The sequence below is a fragment of the Blennius ocellaris genome, assembly GCF_963422515.1.
Source record: "Blennius ocellaris genome assembly, chromosome: 21".
Lineage (NCBI taxonomy): Eukaryota > Metazoa > Chordata > Actinopteri > Blenniiformes > Blenniidae > Blennius > Blennius ocellaris.
In genome coordinates, this window is record NC_137670.1 from 6,614,793 (window position 1) to 6,637,993 (window position 23,201).

General features: G+C 47.9%; 1 protein-coding gene across 1 annotated transcript; it reads right to left on the minus strand.

The window, feature by feature from the left end:
- Window positions 1-54: 54 nt before the first annotated feature.
- Window positions 55-22,776, minus strand: LOC308146148 (wings apart-like protein homolog). The gene is made up of 20 exons (XM_080517828.1): window positions 22,554-22,776; window positions 21,226-21,720; window positions 15,774-16,518; window positions 14,269-14,675; window positions 13,021-13,151; window positions 8,710-8,805; window positions 8,462-8,632; window positions 8,234-8,370; window positions 7,986-8,097; window positions 7,261-7,506; window positions 7,039-7,150; window positions 6,843-6,940; window positions 6,074-6,150; window positions 3,932-4,068; window positions 3,652-3,767; window positions 3,352-3,534; window positions 2,878-3,106; window positions 2,706-2,794; window positions 2,462-2,557; window positions 55-2,067 (listed from the first exon to the last, which is right to left on the minus strand). The coding sequence occupies exons 2-20, from the start codon at window positions 21,698-21,700 to the stop codon at window positions 2,002-2,004; spliced, it is 3,723 nt and encodes a 1,240-aa protein (XP_080373954.1). The 5' UTR covers window positions 21,701-21,720; window positions 22,554-22,776; the 3' UTR covers window positions 55-2,001.
- Window positions 22,777-23,201: the final 425 nt, after the last annotated feature.

Consider the following 23,201-nt stretch of genomic DNA (forward strand, 5'->3'; position numbering starts at 1 on the left):
CCTCCCCTCCCCTGACCTTGCCCCCCCTCCCCCCAACGTCTATTTACAGGAAATATGTACAGAAAGCTCTTCCATTCATTCTCGCAGACGTCTGTGAATAAAGCTCTTGTAAACTTTTTTCTTTTAAGAAAAAAAAAAAAGGAGTGTGTGCGTGTGTGTGTGTGTGTGTGTCCACATGAAGAACAAATACAAAACAGTGTGCCACGAAGCCAGCCACGGCCAGATCATCCCTGCAATAACACTTTGTGCCACCAGGTGGTGCAGTGAGTCACTTAGTCCAAGAACAGAAGATTTTCCCACTAAAAGTAACAGAAACCGAAATGGAAAAGAGAGACTCTGAGGAACATTGGCTCACTGATGCCACCTGTTGGGGGGGGGGGGTCATTACTCCCGACGTTAACAGCTGATGAACGTGAAAAACATAAAAAATAACCCGACGACGTCAAGACTGGGAGTGACCGACGACAAACGAACATATTTTTTCTCCTCCTAATTAAACTTGAACTCAGATCAAACCGTTTTCTTAACAAATATTACATTTTAATTAAATTTTTCTTTTTTTTCGGGGGGGGGGAGTTCATCCTAAATTTTACACGCGGGATCATTTTCAGAAGGACATAAACAGCAGGGTTGCCTCTTTTGGAAAAGGTTGATGAACTTTAACTTCATGTTGCACTGATGCATAAATATATAAACATTAATAAGTCACAGGTGTGAAATCATAAGGCCCAGATCGGAGGGAATTATGGGTCGTTTTAAACAGAAAGTGACACGTGTGTGAGAGCTCAACCATCAAACCTGTTTATTTATTATTTTACTTAGAAATATATCAAGGATTAAATTAATAAAAGTGAGGCGGGATGTGATGATTTGACAGCTCAGATGTTTGGGGGGGGGGGCTTCACTTTTAAAAAGGTCAAATTTAGATGGAAATAGTGAAACACGTGTCACCCTGAGGCATCATGGGAAAGGTAGTCCCGGGTTCTCAGCTGGAATGAAGGAGGAAGTTACAGCTCAAGCTAAAACACAAAGAGGCAGCTTAAAACCACAAAAAGACAAAAAAAAAAAAAAATCTGTTTTGGATTATTTTCCTCTTCTCGCTTGATGAAGAGAGAAATAATCTCGTAGGACTTTTGAGTTTGTGGCTCGGGGGCTTTGAAAGCCGCTCCACTGGCGGCCGACCATTAAAGCGTGTTCACCTCTCGGACCCGAGCGTCCCGCCGTCTTTTGTGCCGCGGCTGAAGGCGGCGTAATTGAAAGGAGCTGGAGGAGGACAGGTCCGGGGTCTGGGAGGGCTCGTGCCCCGCGGCGACTCGGCGGCTTTGATGTGGAGCGATCGATCGTGTGGAAAACTTTCGGAGAAAGAAGTTTTGAGAGGCCCAGCAGAGCGGCGGCATGTCGGGAGTCAGGTGAGCGAGCGGGGGGGGTGGGGGACGAGGCCGCGGTATCGAGAGGTCGGCGCGGGACCGGAGGAGAAGAGGGACGCAGCGTGGGAGAAACGAGGCGGCGGACGACGACTCGGGGTCGCCGCCTTCAAAGCGGGGAGCGGGAGCGCTTTATTGTGGTCAGTAGTTTTCTTACTCCGGGGGAGGGGGGGGGAATAAACGGCAGCTCCAGTCCAATCTGAGGAGGATCGATGTGAACAAGCAGAGAGACGGAGGGCAGGTCATGAAAAAAGAAACGGCGTTTGGGAGGAGGGATGGCGAAACCAATGGCAAAAGAAAAAAAAAAAAAGAAAAAGAAAAGAAAGCTGCAAAATTCTCACTCGGGAGAGTTCTTGTTCAATTTTAAGGGAATTCTCTGAAGACAGAACTTATAAAGACATGAAAAACGTATGTGTGTGTGTGTGTGTGTGTGTGTGTGTGTGTGTGTGTGTGTGTGTGTGTGTGTGTGTGTGTGTGTGTGTGTGTGTGTGTGTGTGTGTGTGTGTGTGTGTGTGTGTGTGTGTGTGTGTGTGTGTGTGTGTGTGTGTGTGTGTGTGTGTGTGTGTGTGTGTGTGTCCTAGCAGTGCTCCAGATAGTCGATGATGCGGGAGATGGACTTCTGTCCGGTGGTGCCGACGTCACACTGCAGAGAGAGACGGAATAGAGACTCAAACAGATTCACCTTTACATTAAAAAAACAAAAACAAAAAAAAAACTCATTAAAGTCTCAAGAAAATCTCTTGGACAAGTTAGTTCCACTCTGAACTTAAAGCCCATCCTTGTCTAAGTCGAGCTGCTGTCGGTTTCGGACTTTCAACTTCCGGTTTTAAATCTTTTGAGTTCTCGGCTCAAGAAGTTCTGGATCTTATGGTTCTAGCTGAGGTGGATCGAGACTTCCAAGAACGCCTGGACACGCCCACTTTCTCATGCGTTCTCATGGGAAGGGACAGTGTCTCACATTTGACTGGCGTTTCTCGCAGCCAATCACAGCGAGTGTGTGTGTGTGTGTGTGTTTTCTAAAAGAAGCAGGGACTCACAGTGAGGTTCATGAAGTTTAGGAACTTTTTCAGCATTTCCGTCATGATGGAGAAATCTCCCTTGGGCAGGTTCTCTCTCACGGTAGTCACATTCAACTGGCGGTGGGAAGAGACACACGCAGTCAATCAAAAATACACACATGTGGAAACTGTGTGTGTGTGTGTGTGTGTGTGTGTATGTGTGTGTGTGTGTGTGTGTGTGTGTGTGTGTGTGTGTGTGTGTGTGTGTGTGTGTCACACTCACAGGGCTCCCCTGACAGAGGCATCCCAGCAGCAGTGCAGTGTACGAGGCCACGATGCTGTCCTCCATGTGCTTCCCTGCGTGCTGCAGAGCTGAGACACACGGCGACGGGGTACGAGTAAGTAAACAAACAAACAAACAATATAAACAAACGTGCGTAAGTGTTTATGCGCACCTTTGTTCAGATCCAGCTCCTCCTCCTCCTCGTCCGGCGGCTTCTTCTTGCCCTCGTCCTGCTTGTCCGGCTGGTTGTCGGCCTGGTTGTCGTTGGCGACCCACTGGATCTCGCCGCTCGTCTCCTGCCACTGGCCGCTCTGGTCCGGCGCTGGCTTGGGCGCCTCCTTGATGAGGTCGTCGGTCTGCGCCTCGGCCAGCACGGCGGCTCGCTCGCGCTGGAGGAAGAGCTGAGGAGGACGGAGAGGAGCGGCGTTGTGACAGCAGACCGTTCCGTTTAGAATCTGAAGTTCCTGGTTCTAGGCTCTGGTGGATCTTGACTCTTGCTGTAGTTCTGGTTTGTCCGGTTCAAGTTCCTCTTCTGATATTAGTTCTAGTTCTTCTGGTTCTACTTCTTATTCTAGCTTTAATAGCCGTTCTTTTTCCTGATTCCCATTTGATCGACACCTACTTGTTCTTTTTCTACTCTGTGTACCTGTACGAGTGCGGCGATGGCGCTCAGCGGTCCGGTGCTGCAGGTGACGTCCTGGTTCAGATCTGGGGGGTTGAGCAGGACGGTGGAGTCGCAGGGACCCTGACCTCCCTCCATTTCCATCTCCATCAGGCAGTACCGGTTCCTGGCGCTGTACTCCACCAGGTTAATCAGCAAGCCCAGACCCTGAGGGGACGACACGCTCGCTCAGGTTCTGCTCCCGGGGGGGGGGGGGGGTCGGTCCCGCGGGCCTTTAAGAGGGAACCAAGCGGGACCGTTCGGGTTTGGTGCCGTTTCACTCACCAGCACCCGGATGTCAAACCGCTGCTCCTGAGGAAGATACTGCGGGACTTTGAGGACGCAGTTCAGCGCCGTCACGATTAAATCCTCCTGCTCGCCCGTCTTTGTACTGCCCCACTCTGCAAACACACACACACATACGCATAAGCACTTTCCCCCACGCCGAGAACTTTTACCGACACCGAGCCAATAACAAGATTCTGGTTCTGGAACTATTCACTGTTACTAAAGTTACTGCTTTAGAATCATCTGAAGTTGCGTTCTGTGTTTCCTGCTGGCTCACCGTTGTCATGTGTCAAGTTGAGCAGGACTCCGATGATGGCCCTCATGCAGTCCTCCACCGCCTTCCCCACCACGGGGCTGTCGGTGTTCACCTCCCGGCTGTAACGCTGGATCATGGCCTCGCACCTCCCCAGAGCCCTGAGGAGACGGGGTGGGGGTGGGGGGGGGGAGACTCATCAATGCTTAGTAAATACCTCAGAGTCCGTCTCAGAGAGCTCAAACACACGTCATCCACATATTCTGAGCAGAAAACACACATAGTCCGCTGCAAATAAACTTCCAGTGACTTCCCCTGACGCTCCTGTGGATTTACAGTCACTCACACATCAGCCACAGCAGCTGGAGTCTCATCCAGACGTCTGAGAATCACTCTCCTCCTCGCTCATAAAACAGAGCAGCATTCAGCAAACGGACACACACGCATAAGGTCAAGAGCAGCAGCCGCAGCAGGCGGGTCAAAGCAGGTCAGCAGCCTGATGTAAATAATGAGATTATATCTAATGACACCAGGGCAGAAACCAGAGGCTCCACATCAGGAGAGGAGAGGAGAGGAGGATCGGAGAGGGATGAATGTCTGCTTCAGAGGACGATGCATGTCCAGGAAGTGAGGACGACAGAGCAAACGTGCAGATTTAATCACAAAGGAACTGGAGCTCACAGCTAACGCGAGTCTTACAATGAGTTCACGCAGAATGTACCATCCCCCGGCTGAAAACGCCGTCTCCGTTCACGCTATTCAAATTAAAAATGAGGAAAGAAATCTCAGAGCAACAAGGACGGTCGAGTAGACGCCATCCGGAGCTCACATCCGCATCTTTAGTCCTGAATTCTATGTGTGAAACGCTCCTGGTTTGATCACTGGAACCCGAGAGGGTGAAAGTCGGAGCTAATTTACCCCGACGGGGGGCAGATTGACTTTCATTCTCGCAGACGTTCTGTCAGAGCGGGCAGAAGATGTTTTATCGCCACAATCACTCCTCTGTGGACAGTTTTAGTTACACGAACAGGCTTCATGATGCTGCTGCCCGCTAAAGGACGTGTGTGCGTGTATGTTTCTGTGTGTGTGTGTGTGTGTGTGTGTGTGTGGGGGGGGGGGGGGCTTGGTGTTTGGGGGTTATTAGATTAGCCCTGCAGACAGCTGAAACACCCGAGGAGGCCGTTTCGACTGAAACAATCAGAGCAGCGTGTGTGGCAGCAAGCAAGGAGAAAGGTGTGTGTGTGTGTGTGTGTGTGTGTGTGTGTGTGTGTGTGTGTGTGTGTGTGTGTGTGTGTGTGTGTGTGTGTGTGTGTGTGTGTCTGTGTGTGTGTGTGTGTTCGGGGGTTAATCAAGTTAAAGTGAGCGGGCAGCTGAAGGCTCAGACTGAGGCCTGCGACTCGCTCAGACAGCAGCTCTTTGTCGACCCATTTGGCCCTTCGTCCTCCTCCTCCTCCTCCTCATCACACTGAGGCCGACGGTCCGGTCAAACAGAGGACGGACAAAGAGGAAGAGGAGGAGGAGGAGGAGGAAGGTGATCTAACTCAACCAGATGTCCTCAAGCAAATCCTGCGTGCTTTCCGCCTCTTTAATTCTTTTTTAAACAGCAAATCCATCAAAAGTCAAGTATTTTTATCGACTTGATTTCAAAGATTTGAAAACAAAAGGACAAAAAAAAAGTGAAATTAGAAGGTGGAGTCGTTTCTTAAGCTCAAAGGTCACATCGATGACTGACAGCGAGTCACAGCCAGGACAAAACCCTGATCGATCAATCAATTGCTCTCTCTCTACTAACTGACTGCTAACAGCTGTGTGTGTGTGTGTGGTGGTAGCAGTGTTTGTACTACAGAAATGAATGTCAGTTGGATGAAGCAGTTTTAAGCTTTTTTTTGGGGGGGTGTCGCTGTGTTATTTCAGAGTATTACTTTAAAAACCTTGGAAAGCAGAGTTTTGATGATAATATGACTAAAAGGGACACATTTTACCATCTCTATCTTCAAAAAACTGTGACATTCAGTAAGAGAGGGACTCCACCGTCCCTGCTGTGGATATTTGGACAACAGAGCCCGAAATATCAAAGACTCAAAGGTTTAATGTCTCCACAGTTGATTTCTCAGTTCAGGTGAAGTGGACCGACACGGCCTCGAACAGAGGAGGAGCTGGACTTACTTTGCAGAGGAGACGATGAGCGACGAGTCTTTGTAGGCGATCAGGTAGCTCTGGTTCTCCGGGTTATGAACCGTCACCTGTACCAACACGCAGTGTCTTTATTCGAATATTTACAGAGATTGAGGTTTAAAAACACGACATATTAAAGGTTTACTTAGTAGAACTGCATTGATTCTGATTTCATTTCGGAAGAATGTTGGGAGTTTTTTTCTTTTCAGCGTACTGTACATCCCCACCGGCTCAGTGACCCACGGAATGAACTATAAAAGTACCACGATCAGCCAGTAAAGCATATTTAGCGAGCTGACTTATCAAGTAAAGTCAGCTTGCCAAATGAACAATTGGAGGAATTTTATTGGAGCTCGTTTCCTAAAAAATATTGAACATATTGTAGAAACTGTTAAAAAAAAAGACCAGAAAAAAAGGGCTAATAACTTTGATTTATATTAGATTAAACAAAACACCAAGGTTGTGTAGATCCAGTGGACTCTCATGTAACTGAATAAAATAATATCAACAATAATAATGAGTCCAGAGAAATGCATTGAAGCGTAAAGACGATTAGTTTTAGATGAAGATCAAAACTTTGAGGAAAACTTTGCGTCCCGTTGACCTGACACACATCAAAGTGTGGCTTGGACGCGTCTCATCCGCGCTGCACTTCCTCAGGTTTTTTTGTTTTTTGTTTTTTTTTATTCTCCCAGGTGAGTCCCACTGGGATCAAAGACTTCTATTTCAGCCCGGCGTTTTGATCTTGATCTCTACTTACGCTCTCCAGCACCCGTAAACACCTCTCCGCTCCCCAGAGAGACGACACCAGCTTCTCTTTATCGTCCTCGCGGTTCAAGTTGTGCACGCATTCCTTCACTGTGGAGGGGAGCCACATGTGGCATATTTAGATATATATATATATATTTTTTTTTTAAAAAAGGATTCGATGAAGTGCCGTCTTTATGATAGCTGACCTTTATCCACGATGTGGTCCAGGCCTCCCAGCAGCCGCAGCTCCTCTTTGAACCAGTCTCCTGCTCGCTTGGAGGTCAGAGACAGTAACGTCTCCATGGCCAAATGACCCGTCTGCAAAGACACAAGAGGACCAGGTCAACCAACAAGCCACAGACCAAACATCGCCGTAACGCCGCCAGTCATCTGAGCCGGTGACTCGCACTGAGGAACCGTCGGTGTACCGTGATGTTCTGCAGGTCCAGGTGCTTGTTGTGCACGGTGTCGCACAGCTTCCGGATCTTCTCCTTGATCTTGGCGATCTCCCGCGCGCTGAACTGGAGCGTGGCGTCGACGCCGGTGCCGGCGCCCTGGTCCAGGTCCAGCTCCAGCAGGCGGATCATCAGGTCCAGGCAGGACCGGTCCAGGTCCATGTTGAGACGGTCTCGGCTCAGGATGTACATGAGAGACGCCGTGCACAGAGCCAAGTTCTGCAGGGAGAAGACAGACCGACTCTCTGAACGTCTGGCTTTTCACATACAGAACGTCCTCTAATTCCAGATCAACGTCCAAAAGGACTCAGCTAAAGCGCCAATGAAACCAAAAATAAAAAAAAATAAAACACTTTCAAGCTTGAATAAAAACCTTTATCCATCCATTATGGCAATTATCATGACATAAGTGGTTGTAGCTTTTATCTTAATCATTCTAATGTTCCCTCTTTACTTTATCTAACATTTTTGCGAAATAAAAAAAATAAAAAAGTAGCTGTTCTTGTATTGTGGGTCTAACACAGAAACATGAGAAAAAACTAGTGCAAAACTGAAACAAAAGTTTAAAGAAAAAATATCTGGATCATTTTGTCTTCTGAAAATAATGTGTTTTTTTTTTTTTACAATATTCATTCGTTTTGTAATTATCATGAACTTAGTACACTGTGTGTGTGTGTGCCTCAAACTTCATTCCTTACCGGGTGTTGTGGGGCGTCGTTGAGCGTTTTGAAGACCTGAGCCACCTTCCCTCTGGCCCGGAGGTGCATCCTGAAGCTGGGCATGGCGCAGCGCGTGGCCAGGCTGATCACGCTGCGGAAACACATGACGGCGTGATGGAAAACAACTCGCCACTCATCTTGGGACGCGCTCGAGTGACAACGCGCCGTCGTCGCCGTTTCACAGAAGTGCCGCTTTTACACGGCAGCGTCCCTCTTCCTGTCCTCACCTGAGGCAGCGGGTGTTGAGAGGCTGTCCGCTCTTCAGACCAGTCGCCAGGTACTCGAAGTCGTCCGTGAACTCCTGGTTCTCTCCGAACTCCACCACGTCGTTGAAGTGTTTCACGTGCTGGACGACCGTGTACAGCTGGAAGACGAGAGACGCGGGGTCATGACCCAGACGTGTTCACGCTGAGCAGATCTGAACGGCGGCGCCACCCTGCGTCGATGCCGCTTACCTCTTTGTGTTCCTTGCGACACTTGAGCGTCGTCACTGTGTCCTGGTAGGGGTCCGTGGGCACAGTCACACACTTCGTGACCTTCGGCGGAGGCGGCGGGGCCTTGAAGACACCGTCGTCCTTGTGGGACACCGGGGGCTCCTTGCTGGGTCCTCCGGAGGAGACGGATGCCTGCAGGGACGCAGGAGCGCGGGTGAGTGCGCCGGAGGGGGCGATCGGAGGCTGGCGGAGGCGCGTGGCGTACTTACGGGTGCCAAGTGAGTCCGCGAGAAGAAAGGCGGAGGCGGCTCCTCCTCGCTGCCCACCGTCCAGTGTCTGGCGTTGTACACAGCTTTGGTGGGAGACTGAAATCAAGACGAACACAAGAGGCGAACGTCTGAAACACTCTTCTCTCAGGATGGAGATTTCATTTCCTGGCGGCATTTTGAGAAGATACATTATACTGCCGTCACAGCTTTATGAGATCATAATGACTTCATTAGTTCAGTTGTAACTTTGATTCCACCTGATAATGTGGTTTCAGAGCTTGTCGTTTTGTCTTGGTCGATGGTAAACTTCGGACTATTCAACCCTCCCGACAGCATTTTCAAAACAAGAGAAACTGATATTTTTTTTAAGCAGACCTCAGACAATAAATAAACAATTTTAAGATTTGTTGGCTTTCACTTCGATTAATGAGAGGCTCCAATTTGTTCCTGTCTGGTTGTTCAATGAAAACCAATACATTTACAGTACATGCCAGTATGAATAAAGACCAGGCAGAGGCCAACAATTGTCACGACGTTACAGTTTTAAAGACTTGAGAAGGACCGGCAAAAGTCAAGATAGGTCTATATTTCAGTTTGAATTTGGACCATGCAAAGGCCCATAAGTCAAGATATCGGCGTGACAGTTTCAATGAGCAGGAGTCAACGGATAACTAATTTTCCAGATGTGTATTTCTACGATCCTATCAGAGCGGCGTTCAACAGACAAGATATCCACACGCCCATTAACTTTCAGGAAAAGGTCATGGTCAACTTGTCAAGATACCATCTCTTAGATCGTTATCTGCTTGTTCCAACCCACGAGACGCAAAAGTGAAGCCAAGACGACCGCAGGAAAGATCAAATCACCAGAAGGCAGAGGTCACCAGGGCTCAGTGGACATATTTAGGAGGTTTTGTCAGGATTAGTAAAAGGCTCAAACAGTCAAGATAGACATCTACCACAATGAACAGGCCAACCACAGTCAAGACTCTGTCCAGAGAATGTGGGAACAAATATGTGCATATACGGGCACGTGGTAAATAGAATGTCGAAAAATATTCAAAAAACAAGTCCTGGACATTGTAGAACTCTATTAGAACTTTTTTTCTTTCTGAATTCATCCCGACTTTATAGTAGAAAAAGTTAAAAAAAATAACAAAGGAGGAAGAAGAGGGGATACAGTGGGGTGAAGGGAGGAGGAAGAGGTGAGAGTCCGCCAGCACTGATCAAACAGCAGGAAACAAACACACACACTTAACAAAAACACACACACACACACGGACACACACCAGCTCTCATCCTTGGCTCAACGCCCCTCTTCTTTGTGTACTTTTTGCCAAACCTGTGGTTGGTGGTTGCCGGGGCTCCATAAAGAAAAACAAAAGAAGGGAACAGCGAGAAAGAAAAGAGAGAGTACAGAGTTGGCCTTGTGTGTGTGTGTGTGTGTGTGTGTGTGTGTGTGTGTGTATGTGTGTGTGTAAGTGCGTATGTGTGTGCGGTGGCTCCACAGGGTTAATAAGCAAAGACAAAAGCGGGGGGGTTCGGGGATGAGCTCGGCTGTGCTGGAACATCAACACACCGAATTAAAGCCCCCCCCCCCCCCGACAGTAATCTGAATGACACAGACGGACACCTACCCCACCCCCGCCCCGCCCACCCGCCGCCGAGCAGCATGGGAGAGATGAGAGCGAGGGAGGACGGTGGGCGAGCGCGGGCCGGAGAAAAGAGGGAAGCTAGACGCCTGCGCCAAAGTCATTCAGACCGCAGCGACATGAGGCCTGCTGCACACTTCACTGCACACAGGACGCCTCCAACAAGCAGTGGAATCACTTCTTCTCGCTTTACAAGTCGCCGACTGAATATCATATTCTTAATAGGAACAGAAGTTACTTTAAAAGTTACTGCTGTAACTTAGCAGGTGTGGAAATAATTTGTGCTTATATCAACAGTATCCCTCAGCGTGGCCTGTCATAATGACGCTCAATTAGTGTAAAGTAGTATTATTAATAGTAGTTATATAACTATAGTCTGGATGTTAGTGCTTGAAAGGAACAGATGTATGAACCGTGGATGCAGGCTAATGCTAATCACAGCTAACGTGGACACAGGCAAAGGCTAATCCTTAGTTCATTGTATTTTTCATAATTTTTTATTTATTTGCCACTTTCTCTGTGTTCTTGTATTTTCTTGTTTCATATGGGTGTCAGCAATAAAGATTCGAGGTCTAATTCAGGATAAGACTTAGTCTAAACTCATTTAGGATGAATTTGTCATCATTTCACTAAACTCATGATGACTGGGAAGTTAGTAGGGTTTGGGGTTAGGTAGACTAAAAACTGCTGCAAGCAATAGGCTCCGATCATCCAGACTCTGCAGGAATCGTCAACTTTCAAAAGGTATTTGGGAGTTTTTGAAGAAACTACAATTATCCTGAGTTGACCATGTGGACCTGATGGTCAGACCAACAACACACTTTATGGCGCAGCAGCGAAGGGGGAGGCCCTCTGGACCGCCGGAGAAGGTCATTGTTATTGATGTAATAACTACTCGCTCCATAAAAACACAGCCGCCGCCGCTGCCGCCGCCGCCTCCTAAATATGGATGAGTCGCTCCGCGTGTTGTCATTATGCTAACATCTCATATCTCCCCGCGTCCTCGGCTCGATGAGCTAACAACTGCGGGGCCCGGTGCGCCACAGATGCACAGTTTACTGTAATTGAGGCAGAGTTTTGACGACTCCTCCGTAGGACGGACACTTCCACGGGCTATTGTTTCTGTAATGAGCTCAGCTCCGGCTCTCCATTATGTAAATAGGCGCTGGGAAAGAAAGTGTATTAAAGCGAGGAGTCGGGGGGGGGGGGGGGTGTGGTGGTGGGGGGGTGGTGGTGGTGGGGGTGTACCGGGAGGGGAGCACTAAAACCAAAGTGATGGAGAGCACATTATTCAAGATGGGGAGGAAGGTTACTTTGAGAGTCAGGCCATGAAACTGGAGAGAGAGAGAGTACATTAAGTACATTATTCTGCTCCTCGGGGCGCTCTGACCGCTCTGTGAGATGGACACTTCAGGAGGAATTAAATCTGCTCGCAGGTGCAGACAGGAAAACTACAAACAACAAAGTTACTGCGGTGCGGCTGGGAACTCGGGGAAATTATCAGGTGAAAAAAAACTTTAAAAAATCCCATTTTCTAAGAGGGAGTTAGCATAATAAACAAACTACACTGCGATCACCTGTATAAGCCAACTGCGCCAGAGACTTCTTGAAAACGTCTTAAATTTGACAAGTTAAAGCTTCGAAATGTGCCTCAATGGGAACTAGTCCTCAGTGTCAAATTCAATTCCTGATCTCATCTCGTCTCATCTGGATGCAGGAAACTTGTGGGGCCGATTATGACGACCGTCGCCGCCACAGACGCCGCAGATCATCCGGCGGCAGTAATGAGGAGCGGCCTTCCAGCGCTCTGCCAAACAAACTGCGCTCACCGCGCAGAGAGCAGCGAGGTCTAATTAAGAAGCCTCCCACGGCGAAAACACACTCAATCTAATTATCTCTTCAATTTACCAATTCACCTGATGTCAAGGGTTTATCGCAGGCGCTGGAAAAAGACGGAACGGTGCCGCTGACAGAAAATCCTGGCTGTGCGAAAAGCTTTCGACTATTTCAAGAGCACGAGAGAAAACTCGGGTTGCTTACGGATTTACAGTCGTGCCAGCAATCTCGTTTGTATGTTTGCAGATACACCTGACATTAAATTATCCAATCTTAAATCTTTAAACTTTGTATTTCAGTAACGATATAAGGTACTTTATTTTTTACTTTTATTCTACGTCTATGACTCGAAGCAACATGGATTTTTATGTATCAAAACTTATTGTGCAGCGTCAAATGTTTCCACTCACACAGCCATGCACAAAAAAATGCATTTTTAACTATGAAGAATTTTAAAAATCCTACTTTGTTTAGGATTAACTTTTCAAATTAAACATATAAACGGACCTCTCTAGATAATATGCAATATTGTGCAAGCATTCATGAATGCTTTGTGGAGTATTATATTAAATAAATTTTTTTTAAAACATGACCAAGTAAACAGGTGTATATGAATTAATATGATGCATTATTGACAGAAAGCTGGTTATTACCAGATAATGACAGTAAGTACATTGTTTTGAACTTATATGACAACAAAGTATGTATGCATGAGTGTATGAATGTATAAATACGTGTACGAAAACTAACTTATTTCAGAAACAGATGTGACAATCGTGCATGTGCGTGTGTGTGTGTGTGTGAGATGCTTTTCCCGTCTGACCTTCTTCTGGGCGCTGAAGATCCTCCGCAAGGTGTCTGGGTTCTTGTCCACGGTCTTGCCCTGAGGCAGCCTCCTGGGCCCGCTCGCCAGCACCCTGAGGCCTTCCTCCGAGAAGTCCAGGACGTCCAAGGCTTCAGAAAGAGCACAAGGCGGTATGAATAAAAGCTCTGACTCACAGCTTCAGGTGCAGTTCTGGCTCCACTTGGAGAGAAAAGGTCTCCACCAGGTGGCGCTGTGAGCTCCTGAGGTTCACATGGAAATGTGCTGAAACCGCTTAAGCACATTATATTGTATATAGTTTTTAACTGATAAGACTGTGTGTGTGTGCGTGTTGTTTACATGTACACACAGTTCCGAGGACACCAGTAACACAGCTGGTCCTGCGAGCAGTTTTAATGCTGAGCGGCGTGTGAAAGAGTCTTTGACTTTGCGAGTAACCGTACTAAATAGTACGCTTAAGAAAATACAACTGAAAAGTTCATTTTTTCCCCATGATTCCAGTGACACTCCACTATTCTACACCGTTTAGCTCATTCACTGGGCACTTTATAAGTTCTTCACAAAGTTTGAGAACTCTTAAAGAAGTATCCTCGATTAAAAAAAAAGAATAATTTGACTACTGTTTACTGAATTACTTTTAAACTCTTACCAAGATCAGTGTAAAAAGGGACCGTATACAAACGTCATGTAACGTCACCTGGACTTAAAATGTTAAAGGAGCAGTATGCAGCATTTACAAATTGTCATTCATCTAAAATTGTTCTTGCTCATGAAAACACCGCTGGATGAGTTTTTAAGAGACACCGGCGGTGCTCTGAGGCTGATGGTCCCCGAGGGGCCTCGGCGCGGAGGAGTCCATCGCGCCCGTTTTTTAAATGAAGAGTTTATCGCGGCGATTAAAGCGACGGCTTCACTCCGCCGGGCTCGTTGACCCACAGACGTATTCGGTCCACCTGCAGTGATAAAAAAAGTGCCACTAAAAGTGGAGATGTTGGTCTCGGGAGGAATTAAAATACTTCCTGTTAATGCCCTCATCATTTAATTGACAACACAACCGGCAGCTTAAGCATAAATTCTCCGCTGGGTTGAGCTACGCTCTACGGGCGCGTCGAAATCTCCCCGAGGACGCATTATCCCACACTCCTATCTGGACAGGACCACCTTTGGAGTGTGTGTGTGTGTGTGTGTGTGTGTGTGTGTGTGTGTGTGTGTGTGTGTGTGTGTGTGTGTGTGTGTGTGTGTGTGTACCTGTTCTAGTCTTGCTCTCCTGCCTCTCAGAGTTCTTCCTGTTCTCGTTCATCATCGGCTGTTCCAGTATCTCCAACCTCTCGAAGGGATCAGGCGGCTCTTCCGTCAGCGTCTCCTCCTCCTCCTCCGCCTCCGCCTCCTCCTCCTCCTCGGGGATCTCCATGACGGCGGCGGCCATCTTGGCCCTCCGCCGCCTGTGCTCTTTGTGGCGGCCATAGTCCTCTTCGTCGTCCCCGGCGCCGTCGCTGTCGCTCATGTCGTCGAAGCCGAAGTATTTGATCTTGTAGCTGGACTGGCCGTCGACGCCGTCAACGCTGTCCTCGTCCTGGTTGCGGTCTGCGTCCTCGAAGCCGAACAGTTCCAGCTTACTGTCCTTCTTGGACGACTTGGTCGGTGTCTGTCTGGCCCTGCAGAGAGGAAGGACACGGGTCAGGTGGCGGCACAGACCTCCTGTGGTCCAGTCAACCGCGCAGTTTGATCGAGAATGGAGAGGAGACATGAAAAGAGGCACGTTTGGCTTCTAACGGTCAGGAAAATTAAAGAGACTGGAACCTCAAGAAAACCACTACTGCCAAAATCCACTAAATTCCAAGTTTTAATTACGGGGTTTTATTTTCCTTGTACCCCGATGAAGGATTGGAAGCAGAGACGTCCGTTTTCTGCTTTGACTGGAGTCCCAGAAAGGGTAAAGATCATTGATGTATTTATTTTATGAATACATTTCTTATGTATTTGTAAAGCTGTCTTTGTTCTCACAAATAATAATGCTCTTTCTCTTGACCGTAAATGACACCAACTGTAACTGGGCAACAGGTTTCTTTGACATTTTCTCCGCCGTGCTTCCACCTGCAGCGTTTCAAAAAAGGAGCCGTTTGTTGACTTTGTCTACTTCTGGTCATTTCTATTTGGCTTTTGTGTTTCCTCGCCTGCAGCCACCAGGTCTGATGTAATGTTGAAGTAATGGAGTGAAACGCGATTGGATCTCAAGCCGATGCTTCATTTTGGAAATGAACTGATTGGCGGAGCCTTTCGTGTGGAACCTTCAGTCCGTCTTGCTTTATGGCCACGGCCGCTCGTTTACATGTGCTCTGTGGGGCATCAAGGGCAACAGGGGCATGTTGACGCATGCAGCACATAAAATGTCCGTGGACCAAAAATTCATCTTGTTAGGAATTCCTCTTACGGGATGGAATGATAAATAATCAAATACTGCACAAGTAAAGAAAACCTTATTGGTATTCAGAGGGACGAGAGACGACGTGGGACCGAATTATACATCAAGACGATCGATCGCCTCTGATTCTGTATTTACGGGATGATGGACCAAACATCTCCCAAGATAAATGACCCAAGTTCGATTACATCGAGATGTCTCCTCCCGGGACAAATACGACACGAGACCTTCAGTTCTGTTCATTTTTTTCCACTAAAAAAACCCGCCGCTGAGAAGGGAACTCAGTTGTTTAAAAGCACAATCCAGCAATGTCTTGTTTTTGCGACCGTACCTCGTACTCTGTTGCTCCGTCTTCTTCCGCTGCCATCCCGCCTCTCCGATCTGAGTCGTGCTGCCCGAACCCGCACTGTTGCTGCCACTAGAGGGCGCCGCGTCCGTACTGAACTCCTCCGCCGCCCGGTCCTGGAAGGTGACGTTACACATGGACATAGAGGAGGGCTGCAGCACCGTGTAGTCCCTCGTCCGGCCTCGGCTCCCCCCTCCGCCTGCGCTTTTGTTACTGCCGTCGGAGGAGGGTTTGGGAGGGTCAGAGCCAAAAACGGCGCTGGCGAGGCTGCTCGAGTCCGAGGTTTTGCCCTGTTTGTTCGGCCGTCTGTATGTCCGACAGTTAGAGTTTCTTTCGAGTGACAAGGACGCGGACGTCTGGGAGAAATCGGACGGCTCCGTCAGGTCGACGTTGCCCCAGAATTCCTCGCCGTGGTCGAGCCGCGGGGGGGACGGGGGTTTCTCGTGTCGGCTCCGCGTCGGGTCGAAGCCGGCGGCGGTGACTCCCGCCGAGGCCCACGAGAGCGTGGGGGCGGGGTTACGAGGTTCCTGCGTGGGCGAGGGCGAGCGGAGGCCCATGATAACGTCCCAGGTGTCGTACGTGGACTCGGCTTTGGCCCCCGTCTTCAGGGTGGTGGTCTGAGCCAGCGGCTGCTTGTCACTTTCGGAGACCTTCCGGTACCACGAGTAGCTGTGCTGGTTCTCCGCCGACGGCAGCGGGGAGTTGGAGGAGGAGCTCTGCTTGGACTTTCCTGAAACCGAGAGCAGATGCGGAATGAGCTCTGAGGGAAAAAAACAACCAACAAGTCTCGTGTGTCACGAAATTCCAACGGTTCAGGAAGTAAATTCAAACCAAAGGCCAATTTGTGGAAACGCATCACATCGACGCTGTCGCAACGCAACCCCAAAAAATTTGTTCCGATTGTTTGGAAACAAGCCACCAATGCTTCAATCCTCACACGTCATCTCCTACCAGAAAGTAACTCTACCAACGAGTTCAGTAGGATTCTACGATATTTCCGTCAGAATCTCAACGCCACCTAGTGTTAAGGTGGAGAATCGCTTGGTGGCGCCTTCAACTTTGATTCAGATAATTCAAATGGTCCATGATGCCGTCGAGTCAACAAACTGCACTTTACGTCATATCGTAGGAGAAGAATCTAGCTAATGCTAACGAAGTAGCATTAAAACCACACCATGAAGATGATTATTATCGGGTTCTCGGAACCTAAAGTTGCAAAGATTTTCAAAGATGTACCGGTACAAACCACTTGTTCACACTGTTGCAGTTTCTATAGTCATTTTTGTCATTTTTACTGTGTTAGCTGTTCAACTTCCTGCCATGTTTCAGACATTCCAACAGTTTATTCCTTGCTTTATTAAATTTACAGGGAGCTACTGAACAGGAGGTAAAGAGCCACAAGTTGCTCTCGAGCTTTATCCCCCCCCAAAACAAAAAAAAATTCACACATAAATATGCAGAAAGCAAATAGAAGCACTTTGCAGCCGGCATGACGCCCTCTGGTTTCTGTTATTTCTCCGGTACGCGAATGACTCAACGCCGCGGCTTCAAAGGAAGCCGAGCAGAGCGAGCGGGTACCTGACGACTGCGCCGCGTCACCCCGAAAAACAGGTCACACGCAGTCACGAGTGCAGCTGAAAGAAAGGCAGTTTCAGAGGTAATTCTTGGGAGGAAAATCAAAGGGTCTGGATGGACTTTTTCCACTACAACACACGCACGCACACACACACTCGCTAAGTGGTTATTAGCAGCCGCTAGCCACGTCTGCCTCCGACAGATAAAGTAATGGGTGACAGCGTCGGACGACTCGGAGCAAAGACAGGAAATTGCTTGGGAGTTTAACATCAAAGAATATCTGTTTCTGCTCTGAACGGGTGCTGTGGTTTCTGTTTGAAACGGCCCAGCTGTCGGAGCAAGAAATGAGAAGTAGGCCGCTTCGGCGCTACGTTTTCTGACTCGCACCTCATTTTACAAATGAAAAATACAAGCTTACAAAGGATTAAAAAAAAAAAAGAAAAGAAAAACTGCTCCCTCCTCAAGGCTTGTCCCTTCACTTTTTTTTTTTGAAGAACTGCGTGTCAGGTAAAAAAAAAGAAATTCAAAAAATAAAATTAGCTTTACAGCAAATCCATTCAGTGTTACAGGTGTGACGTCTGCGAAATAAAAGAAAGAATTGAAACTCAAGGTTAAATCTCGAGTCAAGTAGTCAAAGTGTTGACTTCATGTGGTTCTCCATTTATACATCAGGTTATTTTTTCACACTCACTCCTACAAGCTTTCCTGTTTTCATCCGTTTCTGCTCTCTGTATCTCGGGAAAAGCTGCGAACAAAATCTTTCTGCTTGCCATCATCGAACCCAAAATTCCAGCAAAAATCGGCCAATGTGACACTTGATGTTTTCTACTCTATTAACTCGGAAGCACATCAACAAACCTTCCCGTTCACGATAGCGAGTTCAGCACTGCAGCATCTTTGGAAGAGCAATGGGAAGCATTTTAGGAGACGACATTTGAAGTTGGCAGCTCCATAAGCTGGTATAATGTGGAACCATTACTGAATGCATTACCGCCATTTTATACAAACATCTGTGTTCATTACGTCTCATGCATGTGCAGAGCGGTTCGAAAACGTATAAGAAGTTCCATTTCATACCAGCAGGTGGCTACAAAACTGTACAAAGGTCATGTAACGACCCTAAACACAGAATTGGGGGGGGGATAACCTTTACGAATACAAGAGAAGGCACTGTCCGCGCCTGCACCAGAGAGATGAACAACAAAGGACGCTTACTTTGAGGAGCCGCAATCCCAATCTAAAAAGTATTAAGATAGCCAGACGGTAACGGAACGCTTGCCGACAAGAACCCTGAAATGTAGTACGTATGGAACTGATGCAGAAAGTATGGAAGAGCCTTTACTTCTCAATTGGCGTCAAGCTCAATTTCTGTCGTCTTGTCACCACAAATTACAAGCAACTGAATCCAGGCTCAACAATAACCTGCACGTATCGCTGGATACAAACTGACCGAAGAGCTTCCACGCTTTCTTCTTCGAAACTGAGCCTCGCCCCAAATCCGCCCCACACGAGGCTCAGGTGGACCAGCGGGAACGTCACACGCACCATCGGACCAGCAATCTCACCTCAAGTGTCGCTCTGGCTTCTCTCTGCTTCCCAGAGAGGTTCCAAATGTGCCGGTAATACCATTTGAATTAGCACGTTAGCATCACACCATGATTACACAAGAGCAGGCTTTTTTTTTTTTCTTCCCCCACACAAAAAAAATGTTAGCTTTGGGGAATTTCTTTGCTACATGTTCATGACTTTCGGAAAGAAGGTTTTGGAAGGAAACATTTTTTTAATTAAACTGGAATTCTATCTACCGCTTTGCCAGGTGACATCCCGGGTGTGTTATTTAAGAGACCAGCTGAAGAAAACGACACAGGATCTGAACTCTGGGCTGCTACAAACAGCCTCCGAGTACCGAGCCGAGGCGAGGCCGATATTAGAAGCATCGGCTTTAGAAACTCTTTCGAGGTTCGTCTGAGTCAAGTGGGGAGTTCACTCCCATGCGAACCTGCAAGAACTTCTCAAGATCAGTCACATTCTTAATGTATGAGAGAGAGAGGAAAAAAAAAAAGAGTGACGCTGCAAGAAGTAGTTCACGACAGTGGAGCTACTTTGGGTAGAAGACGCCAAATCAGTACGACTTCCTGCTATCATCATGGAGTTTCTGCTTAATCTTTTGACAAAAAGAACAACTTCTTGATATTTGGTGAGCCTTGTCCAGATGGTCCGTTGTCGCACGACAGAAATCAAGACTTTACACTATTTCCAAATGTGAAAATTAGGAGGTGAAACTGAGGGATTTGAAGCGCTGCCATTAAGGATATACGTGGGTTTTCAGTGCAGTAATGCATACACCCACTTCTAAATACCCCCTGATGTTCCACTCAGCAGTTATCTATGAGCCTGTTTGCTCTCCCCCACTAAGAATGATGGAAGCCACGACTCTACTTTGCCTCTGATTGGCTGGTACTCGCCACATTCACTGATTTCATTGGTTAATGTCTTCGTTTACTGTGCAGGATGACGAGCTGAGGAGCCAGTCAGGCAGAGGCAGAGCAAGGCAGGCCATTGGCCCACTGATAAATTATACCGAAATTATGTGACAATGAGCAAATACTATGGACAGATTTTCCCCTAAATACAGTAGTCTATAGTCCGTTAGAAAACACGGCAAAAATGAAGCGTGCAAGTGCCTCTCTCGGGAAACCACACCGCGTAATCAACAGGATCTGTCTCAGTCCCTCGGTCGTTCTGTTGCAAAAAACATTGACGATATCACAACGCACCAAGAAACAAGAAGTGGCGGAGCGGGACAGGAAAACGTGATTTGATGAGGAGAAGCAGTGTAGCCACATAAACAAACTGTTGATACGTTTTGTGAAATGAACAGCCGACTGAAGTCCAAATCACAGACGGAAGCGTTCTGTCGTACGGTCACGCCGCCTTGGGTTTATCGTAGCGACGTAGCAGAGCAGCTTGTTGTTGGAGTGGCCCGGCGTCTCTGGCAGGTGGCCAGCAGCAGCCACAAAAAGCTGAGGCGGGGGGGTGGGGGTGGGGGGGTCAGCACACGGCGATGTCAGTAAAATCAGCGCGTAAACGCCACCGAAAAACCAGTTATAACTGAGAACTGAGTGTTAAAGTGAGGCTGGTGTGGATGTCTTCCGGCTCTCTGAACCCTCATGACTTCAGTCCAAACCACACAAACAGGATGGAAAAGTGTCGGTAATGACCAGATGCAAAGTAACACATTACGTGAGTAACTGATTACTATTATGAAAACAGTGAATCAGTTACTGAGGTTTCCATAAGCTTGTTACTTTTCACATACGTGAAAACCTCTCGCATTAGCCGCTTGGCTGCCGATTGTCAGTTCTGGAAATAACGACCAAGTCGTTACACGTAAATTACTACCAAAGAGTAAGTTAGCAGTTCATAAATCAGTTTGCTTCTTTTCCAAGAAGACCTAACATCCAGATTACCAAGTGTTTTCTTCCCACCGCCTGCTGTAACTTCACTTGATTTTGAAGAGCGAATCAGCTCAGCTAATATGTCACAGAAACACTATATGAACACAAACATGTGACCAGAATTAACACCAAAGTTTACAAGGAACTTTACGGAGTGACAAGTAATTTTTTTATTTGCAGTACCTAGTTAGGAAATTCCAAAGTAGTTTAATTTGCCCGATTTTAACAAAAAAAACACCCAGTAACTCGGTGGTCTGCATATTAAGAAGTCAAAGTATCTAAACTTTGAGGTATACTGTATCTCCACTGCCCTTTCATCTGCCATTATTATCAAAGTTAAAGAGATGCTCGGTTGAAGCTACGATGCCACGTATCGCTTCCTTCATCACGGAGCCGTGAATTACCTAGGTTGGCGCCGCTGCTGTTGAAGAACCGCTCCGTGTTCTCCGCCGCCCTGGCCTGGTCCGTGGCCACGGGAAGCCAGGACGCCCCCCGGGCGTTGGACCCCCCCTGTAAGGTGGACCTGCTGCCCGCTCCCAGAGAGACGCCCGGCCTCTCGGCCCGCGGCGGCTCCGCCGACGCCGGCTTGGCGGGCGACGACTTGGTGCCGCTGCGCGACGACACGGGCTTGGACTCCTCGTCGCTGTCGAAGCCGAACGGGTCCTCAAAGCCATCCCCGCTGGGGCGGGGCCTCTTGTACACCTCCAGGACCGAGTCGTTCCTGGGGGCGCCGGCCCGCTTGGAGCCCACCTTGGCCTTGTAGGTGGTGTCGCCCCATTTGGTGCTGAGGGTGCCTCGCTTGGTGGACAGAACCTCGTCGAACTTGGACGTGCCCTCCCCTCCTTTGCGGCTGTAGGTTTTACCAAATCTGGATGTCATTGTTGCATCTGGGTCATATTCTAGAGGAGGAGAAGAAAAGAGCTTTATTGAGCACATATACAATGAAATTCAGACCAGCGGCTACTACACAACCCAAAGGGCAGTGGGGAAAAGTTTCTTTAGATTATGAGAGTGAAATCTGAACTTTCTAGCTTACAAAAGGTATTTTTTCCCCCGTTCTGCTGGGATTTCACACAGATGGGCCTTGACCTTGCAATGTTAAGCACCTCAAGCTGAAATATTCTGGTTTCAATCAATTCATGTGCGTAATCCCCAAAGAATAGCCTCTTCAACATCTTAACTCATCAAACCTACAATTCATTCACTAGTTTTTATTCACAGCGACTTTTAATAACCAGTTTGTTACATAATAACAAAAATCAATGAGTGATTATGCATCCGTTCAAAACCTACTGCTCACATATCATTTGTCTCCTCAAGCAGTCTGTAGTATGCATGAATATGGGTAAATTTATGATGAAGCTGGAGAAGAGTAAGAGATGGAGCACTCTCTCTACCAGCTGGTGTGACAAAACAAAGCTAACATTAGCATCCCCGGGTGCTAATGGGAGTAAACTGAACTGATGTCGCTAAAGGGAGGCTGGATGTAAACATGATCGTGTGTGGGGAGACGTGGATCCAACCGTGTGGTGGAGGATGTAAGTTGCCTCCTCGACAGCATCTTTCACTGTTGACGTGAGCTTCTCCACTCTTAGCATGTAGCATTAGCCTCACGCTAACCGCTAACAATAACTGCAACCCGGAGCCGCGTCGCGCCGCGAAATGAATAAAAAAACATCCGCTCAGGGGGAGCTTTCCTCCCCGCAGAGACCCCAACGCCATCCGCACTTACTTGGTGAGCTAAAGGGCCTATTCGCACAAACCGCCGTCCGGAGCCGAAGCGGCCGGTACGAGTGGCTCAGGACCGGGGCCTCCTTCCCCTCCTTCCCCCGCTCCGAGCTGCCCTGTTCGGGAGTATAAACAAGGCCCGCCGCGAGCAGGCCGAGCCGGCGCGTCGCAAACACCTCCGGGGGGAGAAGCTCAGATCCGGACCGCGACGGGGAATGACGCGGGTCAGAACCCCATCCGAACGAATCGGCTCCGTTTTCAGACTAAATTGCGGCTCAATTGTCTACTCCGGGCTGCGACGAAGGCTTCCATTGGACTCACTCTCTGCTGCGTCAAGCTCAAGCTGAGGACGGCCTCTTCCGGCCCTGCCGTTCAAAATGTAACTCAATCTATTCACACAACAGCGAAATCCCCTCAAAATGCATGTAATATGCCCTCAAATGCACATAAGAAATAATTTATAAACATGTAATAACCTCCAAATGTTTAATATTCCATCAAATTCTCCAATGTCACAACAATATATACTTTTTTTTATCTTTCATAGACCGCGTTTGGTTTGTAGACACCCTTATTTTGTTCAAAAATGCCGGATGTTAACATTTCTACCAACACTTTCGTGGTTCCATTAATCTTGTCATTGCATATGCTG

Bases quoted from the DNA above. Each gene is read 5' to 3' on its own strand.
- LOC308146148 (XM_080517828.1), bottom strand. From the start codon at position 21,700: ATGACATCCAGATTTGGTAAAACCTACAGCCGCAAAGGAGGGGAGGGC. The intron at 7,151-7,260 runs GTACACCGACGG...GTGTCTTTGCAG, and splicing joins TGGACCTGCAGAACATCACG to ACGGGTCATTTGGCCATGGA. The intron at 2,558-2,705 runs GTGAGTGTGACA...TCCCACCGCCAG, and splicing joins GCCTCTGTCAGGGGAGCCCT to TTGAATGTGACTACCGTGAG.